This window comes from Sceloporus occidentalis, unplaced genomic scaffold (genome assembly GCF_023333645.1).
Source record: "Sceloporus occidentalis isolate IW3139 unplaced genomic scaffold, rSceOcc1.0.p SCAF_2, whole genome shotgun sequence".
NCBI lineage: Eukaryota > Metazoa > Chordata > Lepidosauria > Squamata > Phrynosomatidae > Sceloporus > Sceloporus occidentalis.
Window position 1 is genome coordinate 184,232,742 of NW_028316982.1, and position 18,350 is coordinate 184,251,091.

An 18,350-nucleotide genomic window follows, 5' to 3' on the forward strand; every position below is an offset into this window, starting at 1 on the left:
TGTAAACTTTCTTGACATCTTTAGATAGAGGGGATCTTTTATTAGTATTTTCTGGATCTCAACTACCAGCGGAATCCCAGCAAGCACATGGGATCATGGAAGTTATGGTCTAAAAAGGATTTTTTCTAAGCTTTACTCCTCCTTCAGCCCCCTAAGCATTCTTATTCCTAGTAGAACAAGAACACATGCAATATCACACAAATATATAACTGCCCCCCCCCCAAAAAAAGCATGCCATATACTCACTTCAAATAGTTTTTTTATTAATAGCCATTTATGTCAGGCTGCTTTTAAAATTATTTTAGCAAGGCTCATTATTTATCATCATTTATGATTTATGTACAAGGTCCAAAATGTACTTTTTAACCTAAAATGGTTTCAGGGGAACTGCTGAGAAAGAATTTGACAGGCACAAGGACTGCTTGACATTATCCTGCTTCTTCTTATGTGTCACCCCACAAATTAGGTTTAGTTGTGCGACTGAAAATAATAATGATGTCAATCTGTTTATTATTACCTGTCTCATCATACACTGCAGAAGTCCTCGCATCAGTTTCACAACATTCTGTGAGAACATAAGGAGGGGGGGAAATCAGTGATCAGTCAACTTTATACTTGTATCTTCCATATGGAGCCAATATGTAAAATACTTTTTAAGAACAGTGCATTTGCAGAACTAGAATTCTTTGTATATAAATAACACTTTGTTCATAGCTTGTGACCCTTAGTACAATGTGCTATTACCTTACATGACTTCTAGAAGTTAATGGGTTGTCACAGAATTAAACAAAACTGTGCTTTTAATATTGCATTGTTAAAAACATTTTCCCTCCAAGGACACACTCAGAGTGGTCATTAGGTAGAGAGATCTTATAGCACCTTTGAGACTAACTGAAATAAAGTAATTGGCAGCATGAGCTTTCGTAGACTTCAGTCTAATCTGAGGAAGTAAACTGAAGTCTACAAAAGCTCATGCTGCCAACTTATTTATTTCAGTTAGTCCCAAAGGTGCTACAAGATCTCTCTACATACTGATTCTAAAGCCTAAAACAGCTATATCTTTGAATCCAGAGCAGTCATGTGCTCTTTCTGTTTCACTGGTAAACATGTATGGAAAGTTAATGCTAAAAATTAGAAGCTGTAAGTATGAACATCTCCAATTGAGAACTTTTCACTAATTACAAGGCAAATGCCGAATGTTTCTGACTACTGGGTTCAATTTTCAATTAGTTCATTCCTAGTACCAATATTATTTCTTCCCATCATCCATGACATTCCCATGACAGGTTTCTTGCAGTATTTTCCTTTAGAGAAGAATCATCACACCCAGAGGCTTCTGGATGCAGTCATTTTCCACTGTAAACTGAGTATTTTTTCCTTGATGGGTAGATGATCTGGGGTAGGCCATGCCAGTTTAAGAGAGGATTAACAACTGTTGGAAGTTAAGGGACTGCTTCCTAAATCCCACCCCTCAAATAATTTTTCCAGTGCCTCCCAATTAATCCATGGGTACTTGGGGCAATTTCCCCACATTGTGGAAGGCTGCAGTTTCCCCACCCCAATCTAAGACTAAGTAGTAAATAAATTTTCTATCATAATATTGAATTTCATCTCATCCATAGATTATATACAAGGAAATAAATAAGGATATAAAGACATACCTGCTCCAATTCATATGCTTTGGCTTTATCTTCATCCCGATCTGCATTCTTCCTGTAGGCCATCCCCAGGCCCCACACAGCCAAAATGCTATATATATTATCTCGTACCCAAGCATCCTTTTGTTCTGTGCTGGCAGACAGCAGCCCTGTAACGGGGTTCTTAAAAACAAGCACTGTTTATCAAAAAAGAGAAAAAAGGAATAAAAAGCAGAAATAATTCAACAAAATGCCTTTATCTTTATCAGAGGTTCCATAGTGATTAAGAGACTGAGCTGTAAATCAGGAAGTAGTCCTCTTTCGAATCTCATCCCTACAATGAAATCAGATGGGTTTGCCCACACTGCTATTCTATAGCTTCAGCACTATATACCCTGTCTTTATATGAAGATGATACTGGATAACATTTAGAGAGTAGATGTAGGGACTGTTAATACAAGTTTATACTTTATTTGAAATGCTTGAGACCAGAAGTGTTTAGGATTCTGGGGGTTTTCAGATGTTGGAATATACATATATAAAATGGCATAGGGCAGCAGTGCAGGTGGTGGCAAGCCCTAGATTCCAGGCTCCTCTGCCTCTGGAGAAAGGAGAGGAGTTGGAGGGAGGGAAAAGGTGTGGCTGAGTTTGCAGCTTTGCCCAAATTTTACACAAGTTTCAAGGCAGAAGTTGAAACACTCTCGCTCACTTTCCATCATCCTTCTCCAGCTACATCACTCTCCAGTCTCACTGGAGAACAAGCAGGAACACTGTAGCTGTCTCTCTGAAACAGAAGTATACAGCCAGCAGCTCCACAGCCACCAGAGTTGGCTGCAGTTACTGGGTTCCCATCTGCAATAGACCTGGGTAGGAAAGGCACTGAATGGACCCAGGCTCCAGCGGTAGAAACAGGTGTGGAGAGCAGAAGAGGGCTAGTTTTTGGCATTGAACTTTCTTCTGGTCCAAGGAGATGGTTGTCAGTAGCCATCACTCTATAACTCCCTTTGGCTGGGTGATGGTGGTAGAGGAGCAGCAGTAGTCACTATCGCAGCTGCCATTTTTTCAAAGTTTGGCTGTGAACATAGCTGCATTATTTCCTTCCTTCTCACTCCTCTCTCCACTGGCAAGGGAGAAAGCAAACCTGGAGGCCAGGGCTTGCCGCTGCCCTGTTATGTCAGCACTCAAAATGATACGGATTTTGGAGCATTTCGGATAAGGGATACTCTACCTGTATATGTGAAACACTCTGACCATTCTAAACAGACCAACCCAAGGCACTTTGGCTGCATCCGCACTGCAGAATTACTCTGGTCTGATACAACTTTAACTGCCAGAGCTCTGCTCTGGTGCCACAACAAACTACAATTTCCAGAATCCTATAGCACTGAGCCATAGCAGTTAAAATGGTGTCAAACTAGATTATTTCTGCAGTGCCGATGCACCCTTTATTCCCTCAAACAAACAACTCTGTCCTCCAATAGAGGCTTCCATACTGCTCCTGCCTGACCATCCCATATCTGCTGCCTGAGGCAACTATCCCACTTTGCCTAATGGTAAGACCATCCCTGATTCTTACCTCTGTATATGTTAAAGTATAAAATCACTCCTCTGTTGTCTTTGATCCTGGGGATGTTGAAACAATTTTTATTTTAATTTGTTAATATAGATGTAAAGTAAAGTAAAGTAAAAAATTTATTCGGTCATTGACCAATACAAAAATTTACAAGATGTAAAGTAAATTTAGACCCTTTGGCAATTTTTTGTTTTGTTTTATTGTTTCTATTTTGTATTTAGTGCCAAATTTTAATGTTATTCTGCCATTTGGCTTTTATTTAAAGCATATGGTATTATGACGGCTTATAGCTTTTATCAATAAATAAAGTTCAAGTACTAGAAATAGTCACTCCACCTCTATTGCTCCTCCACTGAAATCTGCAGCATTGTTTTAAAAGATAAACAGACCACACCTTTCCAGAAAAGAGAAAAGCTGCTTTGTGTCATGCGTATTTTGCCCAAAGGCAATCTTAGGTGTAGGTGTACCTCAATCAGAGCATTAATTTCTTGCTGTGGAGAGAAGGAGAAGGAGGGTTGGTTTTTTTTATTATTATTATAGCAGTTTTGGCCTGGGCTGGGTGCCAGAGAAGCAAAGGAACATTCAAAGAACATTCTGGAGAATCGTCTCTGCAAAGGCTCCAAGGTTTAAAGAGAAGCATGTTGTGAAATCCTACAGAGCCACAACTGCTATTAGGAACTGTCTTACTGCATCAAGAACATTGCTACAGTGCATTTCAGTTTTTTTCCTATTACACTTTTTTACATATAAAACAAACATAACCACTCATTTAGAGTAAGACAATATAATTTTGAAATGTTGAAGAATGGCTGTATTTATGTATAAAAACAATAGCTACATTCAGAACAATTTCAAACAATGTATTTAAAAATAGGGGGTAGTATAGGGAAATTAATAGAATTCTCTATTAAAGCCCCTTGCCCATCAGCTGGTCAGTTGTTCAAATACTGTACTGCACAAAATACATCAGCATAAATTAGCATCATATATGCATACCATGCCCCTGACTCACACTATCTTGGTGGGAATGGCGCTATTCCAGCTGAACATAATTATGAATACACAATTATGCCCCTTTCTGTGCTATCAGGAGAGAAGGGCATGGGCATCTGAGGGAGCAAAGGTATGCAGTAGAATTTTTTATAATTATTCAAATCTCATTGCCAACCTTTTTAGCAAAATAGCTTTATACAGTCAGCCCTCCACATTTGCAGTTTTGACTTTTGCAGATTTGATTACTTGTTGGTTTGACTAATATGTTCTCTCTAGGAATCTCTAGGTCTTCCAGCATGACTTCTGCCAGAGAATCCTAGAGAGAACACTTGGCTAGGCATTTGTAGGTCCTCCAGCACATTTTTATCAATAACCTCTGGCAGATTTTGACCACAGAATTGCCCTGAAGGACCTAGAGCTTTCTAGAGAGGTGTTCTCTGAGATAAAAAAAGTGTTTTTTATTTACAGTTTTTCCATTTTCACAAGGGCCTTGCCCCTAATCCCAGTGAATGTGGAAAGCCCACTGTACTGATATTCTCATTGAAATCAATAGCGAACATGCCCACAGCATCACAGCACAGTGAAAGAAATGATTTCAACTAAAACTCTAGCAGGTCTTGACAAACATCTATGGAAAAAGAATAATCAGCAAGGGAAAACCTAGCTCACAGATGTAGTATACAACTATCAGGACCAACCCAAGACATTTTGCTACCTGAAGCAGAGCAGCAAAATCAAGATGCATATAGCAACTAAAGCCAAGCAAGTTATTTTGGTACATGGAACAGAGAATCCCACAAGCACCTCTCTCCACCCTCAGGACTAAAAATAAAACAATTAAACAACCAATCTGTTGCCCTTGAATCATGACACCCTGAATCTTCTACCTGAGAAAGCTACCTAGTTTGAATGGACTGGACGATCTCTTACTTGCTTCAGGACAACAGAATGCTTGGACCAGCCCTAACTCCCAATATGTACCAGTTCAAGCAATGGGAAGCCTCTGTTGGTGAACAGTGGACAGCATATCTACTAGCACCGTTGGCCAGCAGCCAAAACAAACCAGTTTTAGCTCACCGTGCAGATTTTAACTTGACATCAATAAAGAGGCTGTTATCAAAGTAGCAGTGCCTATACCATTCAGGGTTCTGTGGCAGGCACAAAAATATTTTCTATTGGAAACAATGTGATCCTTCAAGCTGCTGAGTGAGTCTAGTAAGTCATGAACAGAACAGCTTTCTGGTTCTGTGCAGTTTTTCCCGTGGGACATGTGCTATAATATAGACAGTTTGCTGGCCACAGAACTGGAGCTTTTTTAAAAAAAAAGTTGAATAACGAACAGATCTGCAAGATAGTGGGTGGAATGCGATATGAGGATATATAGACCAGAACAGATGGGTGCAAGGCTGGCACTTTGTCCAAAAATGCCAACTCACCATATGGCTTATTGACCTATTAGGTAATGACAGCATGGTTACAAAACTCACATTCAGCTGTTACGGTTCCAGAACTGAAACTGATTTTGCAATGCCTATGGTAGGTTTTACTTCAAAGGCAATCCTAGCAAACTCCTTAGGGCTCTCCCTGTTGCAATGATCTTACTGAGACCGTATAGCAACAGAGATTATTAAAACAGTGTTTCCCCCACTATATTCTGTGGGAAGCAGCTAAAATCTATCCAGATGCTCATACACAGAAAGAGAAAGTTACAAACCAGAAGATTACAGAGAATAGTATGGGCATTATCTTTATCCATTGAAATGCCTTTCAGATTCAAAAGACATTCAGATTACAGAAACACTAATGGTATTAACTTGGCTCCCAGTTAAACCTGTGTAATGATTCAGTATTTCTACTGCCTTTGGTAGAATCCTTAATGACTAAATAAACTGTGTTAGAGTCAGAGTCCAGCCCTCCTGTACAGTTCTGGTAAACACAAGAGCTTACATAATAACAGGTTTTTGTAGCTCTGCAGTGATGCTAGAGCAAGCTCTGCACTGAAATAAAGAATGTCTGTTCTTTTTTTTTTTTTTTTACTTAAAATGCAGATAATTTGGGACCACTGAATGTCTTGTTAAACATGCACACACTCTTATCCTCCCCCCCCCCATCCACAACAATATATGCAAGCAACACAATGGGGCATTAATGGAATAAGATGTCCAGATGCATACCGGCCATCAGCTCCCCTCTCCAGCTGCAAGCTAACCATGTCTAGAGCACAAGTAACTTGCAAGACACAGAGATATCAGAGTGAGCACAGATACTGGGGGTGCACATAAAGCAGCCCCTTCTCTCTAAGATCATGTTGCACTAACATTCATTTAAGTAAGGAAAAAGGAAAGGGCAAGGTATTTATGAAATAACTCAGTCTTGGAAGGAGGATAGGACTGAAGTGAAAAGAGAAAAGCAAACAGCACTCTCAACAACAAACTTGTATATGCAAGTGCATGACTGTAAACTTATGGTGCCCCATGAATTTCATTGTGTTTTCTTAGGCAAGGAATAAACTGAGGTGGTTTTGCTAGTTCCATCCTCCGAAAAATAGCCTACAGCACCTGGTACAGTATTTATTGGCAGTTTTCTGTTCAAGTACTAAACAGAGTTGACACTGATTAGATTTCAGATGATCAGATGGGATCTGGTGCCTTTAGGACAGTGATGTCCAAACTTGGGCCCTCCAGGTGTTTTGGACTTCAGCTCCCAGAATTCCAGACCATTGGCCAAGGTGGATGAGGTTTCTGGGAGCTGAAATCCAAAACACCTGGAGGGCCAGAGTTTGGACATCACCGCTTTAGGATATTTAGGCTGAACAAGCTTGAACATACTGTGTCTTATCTTCATGAAACCCTAATTACTTCAATGAGCAAATAACATACAGTGGATCTCTGCTATGTAAGATGTGGGATCCAACAGATTTTCCTAATTCTGTCTTTTAAGGTTTCCTCCCAAATTAAGTAAAGCATAAATAAATCCAATTTTACACTTGTAGTGCATGTCTAAACATGCTTTTCTTTGCTGCAGAATATCCTACTTAGGTTCCCATGACTCTGTTTGATTTTATTCATAAAGATACTGTTTGTAAAGAGTTATATTGTGAAATCTCATTCTGAGAAAGATATCGACAAATACAAATGTACATGATGTATATACACATTTCCATGAACAGAAATGTTTTACATCTAGGAGTCCCTAGAATGGACACTAATCTCAGTAAATGTGTAAATATTGAGTTGCCATTTTTACTTTAATGACAGGCTGTCCACATTTCTTACATTGTAAAAACAACAGCAATCTAGACAATGCAAAAACTCATGAGCAAAAAAGAGCTAGACCCATTGAGTTAGTAGATAAACATAATTGTCTATAGTAGGATGTCTTCAGTTTAATGAACTGACAGAATTAGAGCATTGGCCTAAATACAATTCTTAGTCCTAACTAGAACAGACCTACTGAATCAATGAAAACTTGGTAAATCAATGCTTATGTTAAATTGTGTTGATTCAATGAATCCATTCTAATTAAATCTAGCAGTTGTATTTAGGCCAAAGTGATAATTTTATCACTGACTTAAAGACCTCCTACTGTTGAAAAGTCTTTTGGTTTGGTCTTCAATTCAAATAATCTAATGTTATAGTGATGGGAGCACAGAATTTTTGCCATTACTCACTTTCCAAATACAAAGCAATGCAAGCTGGAATTGAAAAGTAGAAAGGACATAATGCATTTTAGACTAAAATTTCAGAGCATAATTGTCAGCTATTCGTTGTAGGTAATTATACTCCTGCTCCAATTATCATTTGCAGCAAAATTTCCATTTATGCTCTGAAATTTTAGTTTAAAACGCATTATGTCCTTTTTATGCAGGTTCATACATTGAACAGTCTGTGTGTTTTGTCCCTTAAGATAATATATGTGACTTCTGTAGGTATCAAACTTATTATATGTAAGCAGCCTTACCATCTATAGTATATTTGTTATAAACGGGCTATAATGCTACTAATTACACTAACACTAAGGGTACCTAAAATAGGAATATGCCAAAACTGAGTTCTGCTATTCAGGATTCAATGCATGAATGCCAACCCGTCCTCCTCCCCATCAGTTTTCCGTCCCCACTCTCAAAATCAGGTGTACCATTCTACAGTCTTGGGCAGATTTATAGTCATTAGGCTGTCCAAGGGTTCCCCTCACATAGAGTTCTTTTGTCCTAGCATTGTTATTTACTTTACTATGTCTGCAAACCCTGGTGTTCCCCAAATCTACTAATACCTCCTTCTAGCTCCACAGTCTTAAAAAGGTCCCACCATGTTCAGTGACAGCCACATGAAACTATGCCCACTTGAACCAAATGATCAGATTTCTAATCTGAGAAACAGGCAGGTTCGGAGGGATACAGGTAGGAGTGAGAAAACAGACTACTGAAATGCAGGAGTAGCGCAAAGGAGATCCCAGCAGAGGCAAAACATTCCACAGCAGCTGCTCATCTCACCAAAAATGTCACAGTAAGTGGAGGATACAGGCCCAGCTAGTAATCAGAAGCCAGGAGCAGCAGAAGCAGCAGATTTCTGCATAACTGGAGGTGAAGATCACAGAGGACTGTAGCTGAGAGGGTGTTCAACACCATGTTACCTCAAAGAGGGGTCATCATCTCCTGCTGTTTATTGGAATCTGTCAGCGATTTAAAGCCTGACAGCTCCCACAAAGCACTTCGGTACAGGGCAGTATTATTACTGTACTTGGGAACCACTAGAGTTTGGAAACATCACTTTTTGGGACTATAGCTCCCAGAATCCCTCAGCTAGCAGGATGTTCTGTACTGTCTGGAAAAAAATAGTTTTCCCAGCTGTAGGCATTTTGGAATATCTGGAAATACATACAAATACTTTCTTGGAAATGGTTCTGATTATATTTCTCCACCATATTTTGGCACCCAACAGCAAAAATCTGTCCCATAGAAATCAAAGAACTCATGTAAATGATCTTGAATAGTCTAAACATTTAGGTCCAAAACACACTGCAGAAATAATCAACTTTGAGACCACTTTAACAGCTGTGGTTCAATGCTAGGGAATTCTGGGAACTGTAGTTTTGTGAAATGTTTAGCTTTCTCTATCAGAGAGAGAGAGCTCTGATGCCACAACAAACTACTATTCTCAGGATTCCCTAGCACTGAGCCAGGACAGTTAAAGAGGTCACAAATTAAACTATTTCTGCAGTGTGTTTTGGACCTTAGCTAATTCAAAAACTTCCACAGATCAGCAGGCAGACACAAATAAAACAATGGCTGCTAAAAAATAACTTAAAGACAAAGAAGAGCTTTTCTGAATGAGAACGGTCGATTCTAACAGTCCACACTGCACTGACCTGCTGGTTCAAAATGGTCTGCTGAACAAGCCGAGCATAGCTATCCAAGCGGACTCCTGAGTTGCTTCTGCTCCTCATCTCCAAGGCGCTCAAAATTCTTCCAGGGGAAAAGCGTGGCCAACTGCAGCAGATTTCAGCATTTGCATTCATTCATCTATCAGCAAGCTGAGCTGTAACTCTTGCAGGCAGCAGGCATCCTTATTCCAAAATAAACAGAGCAGCCGTCAACAAAAATGCATTTGGACATCTCCTGTACATGGAAGAAAGCTCTTCTGTTGTATATGCTCAATGACAACTACGACTACATACAATAACCGATTGGTTTATCAATATCATCACAAGCAGCAGAAGCAGCAGCAGCCTTTACTGCGGCTAACAGACAGTTAGGCAAAAAACAAAAACAAACCAAAAACATTAAAATACATTATACATTACTGAAACAAAATTACATGGCTTTGTGGTTAATAGCTAGTACAAAAAATTTCGCTACTTCTTCAGTTACTTTGTCAGAGTCATCTAATAAAAAATTTAAAGACCAATCCCAAGTTCTTCCTGGTGCTTATGATTGGTTTAAAATGTCTTTACATTATACAGTAGTGCACTGTATAAATATTTACAGAGTAAATAAATGTTCTTTACCATACACATGTCTCACCTTCACACTAGGGAAGTTAGGACAGCCCATGTGTGGTGTCTTCCCATTTCATCCTCACAACAATCTTGCAAGGAAGACGGAGTAGAGATTAGCCCCAAGAAATTCCCTAGGTCTCATAGATGGACAGAGGTTTGTATCAAGATCTTAAAACCTGGTTCTCCCAAGTCCAAATTAATGTATCACTTACTGATGTAATTACACCTAATTACAGAAACTACTATGATTTCTATACAATGACAAGAACAGAACTACTGTTCTACCAAGGTGTAGCCACACTGCAGAAATTAAGTAGTTTGACCCACTTTAACTACCATGCCCCATCCTGTGGGACCCTGGGATTTGTAGTCTGGTGTGGCATTGATCCACAGCAAACTACAAATCCCAGGACTCCACAGGATGGACGCATAGCAGTTAAAGTGGTGTCAAACTGCTTTATTTCTGCAGTGTGGCTACATCTTAGACCCAGGGGAATCCTCTGTGGCTTAATGTGCATATTATTCCCTATATATATTATTAATTTTGAAAAATATAGCAGATGTTATGCTTTCACACATCTGAGGGAATCTTTAAAAAAAGGACTACACTGTATAGGAGAATATCACACTACTACACTGTTACAGCACAATTATTCCACCTTATCCGTGAGGCCTGCCTCTGGTGGCATTCTGGGATTTGTAGTTGAGGGAAGCCTCAAGGCTAAACTACAAATCCAAGAATCCCGCAAGAGGCAGCCATAACAGTTAAAGTGGAATAACAATGGTGCCATAACAGTGTAGTGTGGTATTATGCTCCCAGGAACCCTGGGATTTGGTGAGCTATTCAACTGCCGCAAACTACAAATCCCAGGAGTGGTGTCAAACTGCTTCATTTCTGCAGCGTGCATACGTCCCTAGATTAACATATCCCACAAAGCAGGTCAATACACACACACACACACACACACACACAATTTCTAATCATAGAAAAGTTCCAGAAAGCAGATCTCTCTCTATAGATAGATAGATAGATAGATAGATCTGCTTTCTCTGATTAGAGCATGAACATTTTTAGGAAAATATGTGTTTTACAGGGTAGCTACATTATAAATGCAGTATACACACACACACACACACACACATATACATAACACTCTTTCAAAACATATTTAAATTTATGTCTTCCCTCTTTCCTCTAATACTCCTCTCCCATCTATAAACCAACAATTACAGATGTACCCCCTTCTTCTTTTAAATAACTGATCAGTGTTTCCCAATTTATCTTCAAACTGTCCATTGATTTCTTCTTGTGTCAGTTTCTTTCTTTCTCTCCATACAGCCATATAATTTTAACATCCATTCATTTACCCTCCAAGGAATCAATCAATCTATTCTCCCAGAATATCCTGGGAATCCCAGCTTCTGCAAATGCTCTCCTCCTCCTCTGCCATTGCAAACAATTTGCCTCCTTTTGGGAACTTTTAAGTACCAAATTCTTGGGATTGGTAGGTTCCAAGGGGGGCTCCCCAAAAATAATCCCAGACACACTTTTCCCAATGGTTCAAAAGCACCATAAGCAATGCAAAAAGCACCATGAGCAATGCAAGGGAGGGAGAATAAACTGAGACTCAAAGTGCATACCTGCATAGTGTCTCCTCCTCCAGCTCCCATTCTCCAGGAAGGAAGAACAGGGTGGGCAATGACTGAGGGACCCCAGAAAGCTATCTAGAAGGAAGCAGCCCCTTTGCTTTGCTTCTCAGAGGAGGCTGCAAACACCAGGGCAGTTTGCCCTTGGGGTCCAAAAGAATTTCAATTCCCCTTTATTAGGTTCATTACGGTTCCAGCAAATAGGCCTGCTGCCGTAAATACCCGAAACCACCGCCTCTCTTTTTTCTTCTCCCTCCTCCTTTAGGCAGGTCTTGAAAGAGTGGTATAAAAAAAAGGTTTAAGTATTGAGGTCATCCCCTGACCCTAAAAAAAAGGAAAAGGGAGGGGAGAGTAGTGACTACTAGCATACGTTACGTTAAGGGAATTAATTTATCTGGTTTGTTGTTACGCCTCTGGGTTAACCAGGTCTGTTTATGGAGCTGCCAGGACCCTGGTTTGCCAGCCCGCCTCTCATAAGCGAGAGGAGGAGGGGGAGGAGGCTGAGGTTGTGTACCTAATAAAATGGAAGGGGGAAGAGCGCGCATGCGCTGTCTCAGTGTTGCCAATGTGGTGACTTTCACACGGAAACTGGGACTTTTCCGAGCTTTTGGTGTGATTTTGGTGCCTGGCTCTATTTCAGTGGATTTTTGGTGACTTTTGCCCATTTCAGCTCCAGACCTGACTCTGAGAGCGAGGCTGGCTACAGAGCAACCAACCCTTTGGAGTGTCACACACTCAGACTTTTCAGCCAATCAGAGAGAGGACTGGAGAGTGGTCGCTCTCGCTCTCGCTCTCTCAGCCCCTGACTCCCTCTTAAGTCTAGCTTTCCTAGACTTAAGCGTACTTCCTCAGATGCATGGGAACTGTAGTTCATTGTGGCACCAGAGCTCTTTCTCATAAAACTACCATTCCCAGGGTTCCCTAGCACTGAGCCAGGGCAGTTAAAGCGGTCTCAAACTGGATTATTTCTGCAGTATGGATTGGACCTTGAGCATTTTTAATAACGAAGGTCCAAAACGCACTGCAGAAATAATCCAGTTTGTGACCACTTTAACTCTCCTGGCTCAGTGATAGGGAATCCTGGGAATTGTAGTTTGTTGTGGCACCAGAGCTCTTTTTGATAAAGAAGGCTCAATGTCGCACTAAACTACCATTCCCAGGGTTCCCTAGCACTGAGCCAGGGCAGTTAAACAGTCTCAAACTGGATTATTTCTGCAGTGCGTCTTGGACCCAACTCAGGCTGCATCTTCACTCCAGACTCCAGAGACAATTCAGTTTCATATCGTTTTAACTGCCATGGCCCGGTGCTATGAAATCCTGGGAATTGTAGTTTGTTGTCACACCAGAGTTTGCTGAGAGAGAAGGTTAAATGTCACAGAAAACTAGAATTCCCAGGATTCCCTAGCACTGAGCCATGACAGTTAAAAGGGTGTCAAACTGGATTATTTCTGCAGTGCAGTTGTAGCCAAACATGTTTATATTTGACACAAAGCTTTCTGGGCCTCCTTCATCTCAAAATAAACATCTTAAAAGTATTAGAAGGACTGAAAGATTCTTTGGTTGGTTTTACAGTAATGGTAATTTTGAGAGTTGAAATAAGTTCCAATTATTTTTATTCAATTAGGGCTACGTTTTATTGTCATATTAACATTACGGGGACTTTTCAGGGATTTTGACTGAATATTTGGTGAGATACGGCGGGATTTGGTGAGGTTTGGGCCAAACGTTCGGAGAATTATCTTCCAGGCTTGTTGACCACACTGCTCAGCTGTTAAAGGGGAAGCTGCCTTTGTGTTTTAAAAAGTGGGCTAGGAAAATGAGTGTGAGATGCATCATAAATGACATTGTAGCGTCACTATAATGCAGAGTTCATTCACTGAGGGGTTCATTCATCCACACTGTAGAAATAATGCAGTTTGGAACCACTTTAATTGCCATGCCTCCATTCTACAGAAGTTTGGGATTTGTAGTTTTTTCCTAGGGGGTCAAATAAGTTGTAAAACTACAAATCCCATGGTTCCGTAGAATTGAGCCCAATTGGGAGCTTACTGACAGTTTCTTCCATCAATGGAAAGGGACTCCCAGTGGTTTGCATGTTGGGACTATGACTATGGAGACCAGGGTTCAAATCCTGGCTTGGCCATGGAAACTGGTGACCCACTGAGAGTCACACTCTCTCAGCCTCAGAGGATGGCAATGGCAAAACCTCCTCCGAAGAAATTTGCCAAGAAAACCTCATGATAGGTTCACTTTGAGTTCACCATAAGTTGGAAAAGACTTTAAGTGCATCTACATTGTAGTGGAAAAAATTCAGTTTGAAACCATTTTAACTGCCATGGCTTCATACTACAGAATCCTGGGATGTCTAGTTTTGTGAAGAAGAAAAAAGATTCTGCATGGATGTCCAGGAGGAAACTGATCACACACCAAAATATGATATGTTAATAATCAGAGGTAATTGGAATGCAATGTTAAAAACAGTCCAGAACCAAACATTGTAGAAGAATTTGGCCTAGGGTCACGAAATGAAGACTGGGAGCGACAGACTGAATGTTGGGAAATCAATCGCAAACACATTCTTCAGACAACCAATGGGGATGACTAGCAGCACTTTTGGGCAGAGAAAGCTAAAGACCTTCTAAAAGTACAAATCCCAGGGTGTCGTGGGAAAATGGGAGTCACAGGATTTAAAAGTGGTATCAAACTGTATTATTTCTGCAGTGTAGACACACTCTGGGTTGTGGCTTAAGTCGAAGCACTAGTGCCATCTGGAGCAGGCCCATAGGATGATTCTGGGAACTTGAATCAAAACTTTCAAACAAATTTGCTTGATTCAGTGGTTCTGCTCTGGACTAGCAACAGATTTAGGCTGATGCCCTTATTGATGCCACTCTCTGTGGTCTAGTGGTTTGAGCATTTGGGCTATGACTCTGGAGACCAGGGTTTGAATCCACACTTGGCTATGGAACCCCTCCCCCCAAGGCAGGGTGAGCAGATTTCTTCTCTTCCCAGGACATGTCCTACATTTTAACCTTCTGTCCAAGAAGAATGCCAAAATGTCTTCCATTTTGAGCATGGCTAAGCAGCATGAGTGTATATTTCTTTGAATGTTTTAGCTTTTAATATGCAATGTCCATGTCCTACATTTTCCCTGAATGCCCTACATTTTGTGGTGTGCCTTGTCCTCCTTTGCAGTTTATGACATCTGGTCATCCTCCTCCCAGGTGACTTTGTGCTAGTCACACTCTCTCAGCTTCAGAAAACAGCAACAGCAAACCCCCTCTGAACAAATCTTGCCAAAAATGAGTCATGATCCTTAGGGTTACCAAAGGCAAAAATGACTTGAAGGTACACAACAACAATAACATCCAATTCGCCATCTTGTCACTGCCTTTTCATGGTGGGTTGCATGCTTCTGGGAGTCAAGTGGTTGTGCTGATGGAGGTCTACCACCTTAGACATGTGTTTGCTGAGTTTGATACTAAATGTACCAAACAGCCACTGGGCAGCATCATCATTTTATGTGTCTCTGGAGGGATGACACTGATGGAGGATCTTTCAGTGACAAAGGCAATGGCACTTTTCCTAATTCTTGTCAGTACTGTGCCAAACAGGGCACCAGTAAAACACTTCATTGTTGTTAATTGCCTTCTAGTTGACTTCGACTCATGGTGACTCTACCTATGAGAGCCTTCCAAGTCACCATATCCTCAACTGCCCTGCTCAGCTCCTGCAGACTCATGGCTGTGGCTTCTCTGATTGATGTGGTCTTCCTCTTTTCCTATTGCTCTCCACTCTGCCAAGCATTCTAGTCTTCTCTAGTGAGTTCTTTCTTCTCATGGGATGGCCAAAATATGACAACCTCAGTTTAGTCATTTTTGTTTCTAGGGAGAGTTTGGGTCTGATCTGCTCTGGGACCCATCCATTGGACTTTTTAGTGGTCCACAGTATTCTCAGAACTCTTCTCCAGAACATCTCAAATGAGTTGATTTTTCCCTCTATCAGCTTTCTTCACTGTCCAGCTTTCACAACCATACATAGAAAAGGGAAATACAATAGCATGGACAATCCTGACTTTGGTATTGAATGATAAAGCTTTATATTTCAGGATCATGTCTAGTTCCTTCATAGCTGCCCTTCCAAGTCCTTAGTCTTCTTTTGATTTCTTGACTGCAGTATCCATTCTGATTGATGATTGAGCCCAAGTATGGAAAAGCTTGGGCCATTTCGATCTCTTCATTGTCTACTTTAAAATTGTGTGTATCATCTGCAGTCATAATTTTTGCTTTTTTTATGTCCAGCTGCAAACTTGCCTTTGCCCTTTTTCAATAATCTTTCCATATGAATATTTTCTGCTAATGTTGTGGTGTCATCTACATATCTGAGATTGTTTATGTTCCTTCCTTCAGTTTTCATACCCCTCTCCTCTGAGTCCAGTTCTGCTTTTCATATGATTTTCTCAGCATACAAATTAAACAGAAAGGATGGCAAAATATAGCTTTGCCTGACCTTGAAAACCATCCCATTTCTCTGTATTCTGTCCTAACAGGAACTTCTTGTCTTGAATACAGGACAAATGTTGTGGCACACCCATTTCTTTAAGGATATTGACAACCTGGAATGTGTCCAGAGGAGTGCAGCCAAAATGGTGAAAGATCTGGAACAATGCCCTTTGAGAAGCAGCTTAGGGAGCTGGGTATGTTTAGTCTGGAGAAGAGGTTAAGATAGCCATGTTTAAATATTTGAAAGGATGTCGGAGAAGGCTTGTTTTCTACTGCTCAAGAGACTAGGACACAAAGTAATGAATTCAAACTACAGGAAAAGAGATTCCATCTAAACATTAGGAAGAACTTCCTGACAGTGAAGAGCTGTTTGACAGTGGAACATACTCCCTCAGAGAGGTAGCGTCTCCTTCTTTGGAGGATTTTAAATAGGCTAGATGGCCATCTGTTGGGAGTGCTTTGATGGTGTATTCCTGCATGGCAGGAGGTTGGAATGGATGGCCCCTGAGGTCTCTTCCAACTCTGTGATTCCAGGGTTGAAAGGTAGTGCAGGAGAAAACCTGGTGTTTTATACTGATGATCCTGAGGAATATGTACTCTAAGATTCGTCATTTTATTTTAACGAGAAATAAAATCTTGTTTGATTTCATCTTTGTACATCACCTAGGTAATATTAGGTGCTTATGATAACTAACAATAACAGCAATTTAGGTGGATGCTTACTTATTAAGCAACTCACATTATTTAACAGGTACATTTCTAACTAGGTTGTTGTTATTTTAAAGCCACTGAGGTACAATGTAAATATTGAAATGAACAAGACAGTTCTATGTTACACAAGCAATACGTAGATAAAATGAGTCTGACACACACAGATGTACTGAAAGCCAGATCTGCAAATGGGTGGATACTTGATTATCAAAATGATGCTTCATCTCCCCGCTGCATCCTGATTCCACTCCTGGACAGCTCATGTGCATGGCTCTCTGCTGAGTGGATAGATTGTTTTCTTCTCAGCCTTTCATATGCTATGGAATTCATGACTTTTGACAATAAACATAATCAACCTTCAAGGAGTTAGAGCTTCTTTGGTGACAGGAGTTATATTTACATTTTGATCTTCCTCCCAAGGTGTAGGGGAACTGTTTAATATCATTTTGCATACAAGGCAAACGTTCTATGTAAACACCAATAAGTTAACTGGAATAACTAACTTTGTACACACGTATAATTAAAATAAAGCTTCAAGAGTCCAGACAACTATTTTTTTCTATACAAAGAAATATTAAATTTAATTTACAAGAAATAAATATAAAATTATCAGATAACTGAGGGTAGATGCTATTTAGACTATATACAATACTATGAAGTCTGTTACTGTGTCCTATTAAAAGGAAGACATAGGCATCACATTATTTTGAAAGGCAATTTAAGTATCTCTTTCAATATTTAGCTTTTCTATGCTAATACAACATTACTGCATAAAGTTCTGAGTTATTCCTAGTTTTCAGCCACAAGTTCAAATTGCAAAAGGGTTTTCTAAAACTCAAATTATGCTGGTCATGTTTTCCAACCATAATGCTATATCCAAAGTACCTTTTCAATTAATACCAATGACATTAAAAGGAAGAATAATACAAACTATTTGACAAACTGATGTTGCCTTAAAGCTTTGCTATTGTATATTAAATGTCTTTTTTGGTCTTTTCACAATTTGGTCTTCTCACATTATATTAAACAGTTAAAATAAACCTGCATGCCGCTTTGTGAAACAATAGGAATATTTTATTTATTTTTAAATGTCACATAGGTTCAATGAAGTGCAGGCTCCCCCTCTTTGAAGTCCTTCGCAATGAAATGCAAGATTTTTTGTGTCCTGTGTCATTGTTCTCTTGAAATGTAAGCTGTTTTGCTGAGAAGTCAGGAAGTCGCACATCGCCATTCTGTACGTTGAAAGAAACACCGTTCTTTTCACTAGACACATTACCTGAAATGGTTTTT

At 40.0% G+C, this 18,350-nt stretch overlaps 2 protein-coding genes across 6 annotated transcripts in view; both read right to left on the bottom strand.

The window, feature by feature from the left end:
• Positions 1 to 12,006, bottom strand: part of PHKA2 (phosphorylase kinase regulatory subunit alpha 2) — a 74,088-nt gene extending 62,082 nt beyond the window's left edge. For all 3 annotated transcript variants that reach the window (XM_089511701.1, XM_089511700.1, XM_089511699.1), the window contains exons 1-4: positions 11,842 to 12,006; positions 9,571 to 9,767; positions 1,662 to 1,820; positions 518 to 565 (exon numbers count right to left, since the gene is read on the bottom strand). In XM_089511701.1, the coding sequence (XP_089367827.1) occupies positions 518 to 565; positions 1,662 to 1,820; positions 9,571 to 9,720 (357 nt within the window). In that variant the 5' untranslated portion in view covers positions 9,721 to 9,767; positions 11,842 to 12,006. The remainder of the gene's footprint in view (positions 1 to 517; positions 566 to 1,661; positions 1,821 to 9,570; positions 9,768 to 11,841) is intronic.
• A 5,101-nt stretch (positions 12,007 to 17,107) lies between these two features.
• Positions 17,108 to 18,350, bottom strand: part of ADGRG2 (adhesion G protein-coupled receptor G2) — a 78,005-nt gene continuing 76,762 nt past the window's right edge. For all 3 annotated transcript variants that reach the window (XM_089511703.1, XM_089511705.1, XM_089511702.1), the window contains one exon: positions 17,108 to 18,336. In XM_089511703.1, the coding sequence (XP_089367829.1) occupies positions 18,152 to 18,336 (185 nt within the window). In that variant the 3' untranslated portion in view covers positions 17,108 to 18,151. The remainder of the gene's footprint in view (positions 18,337 to 18,350) is intronic.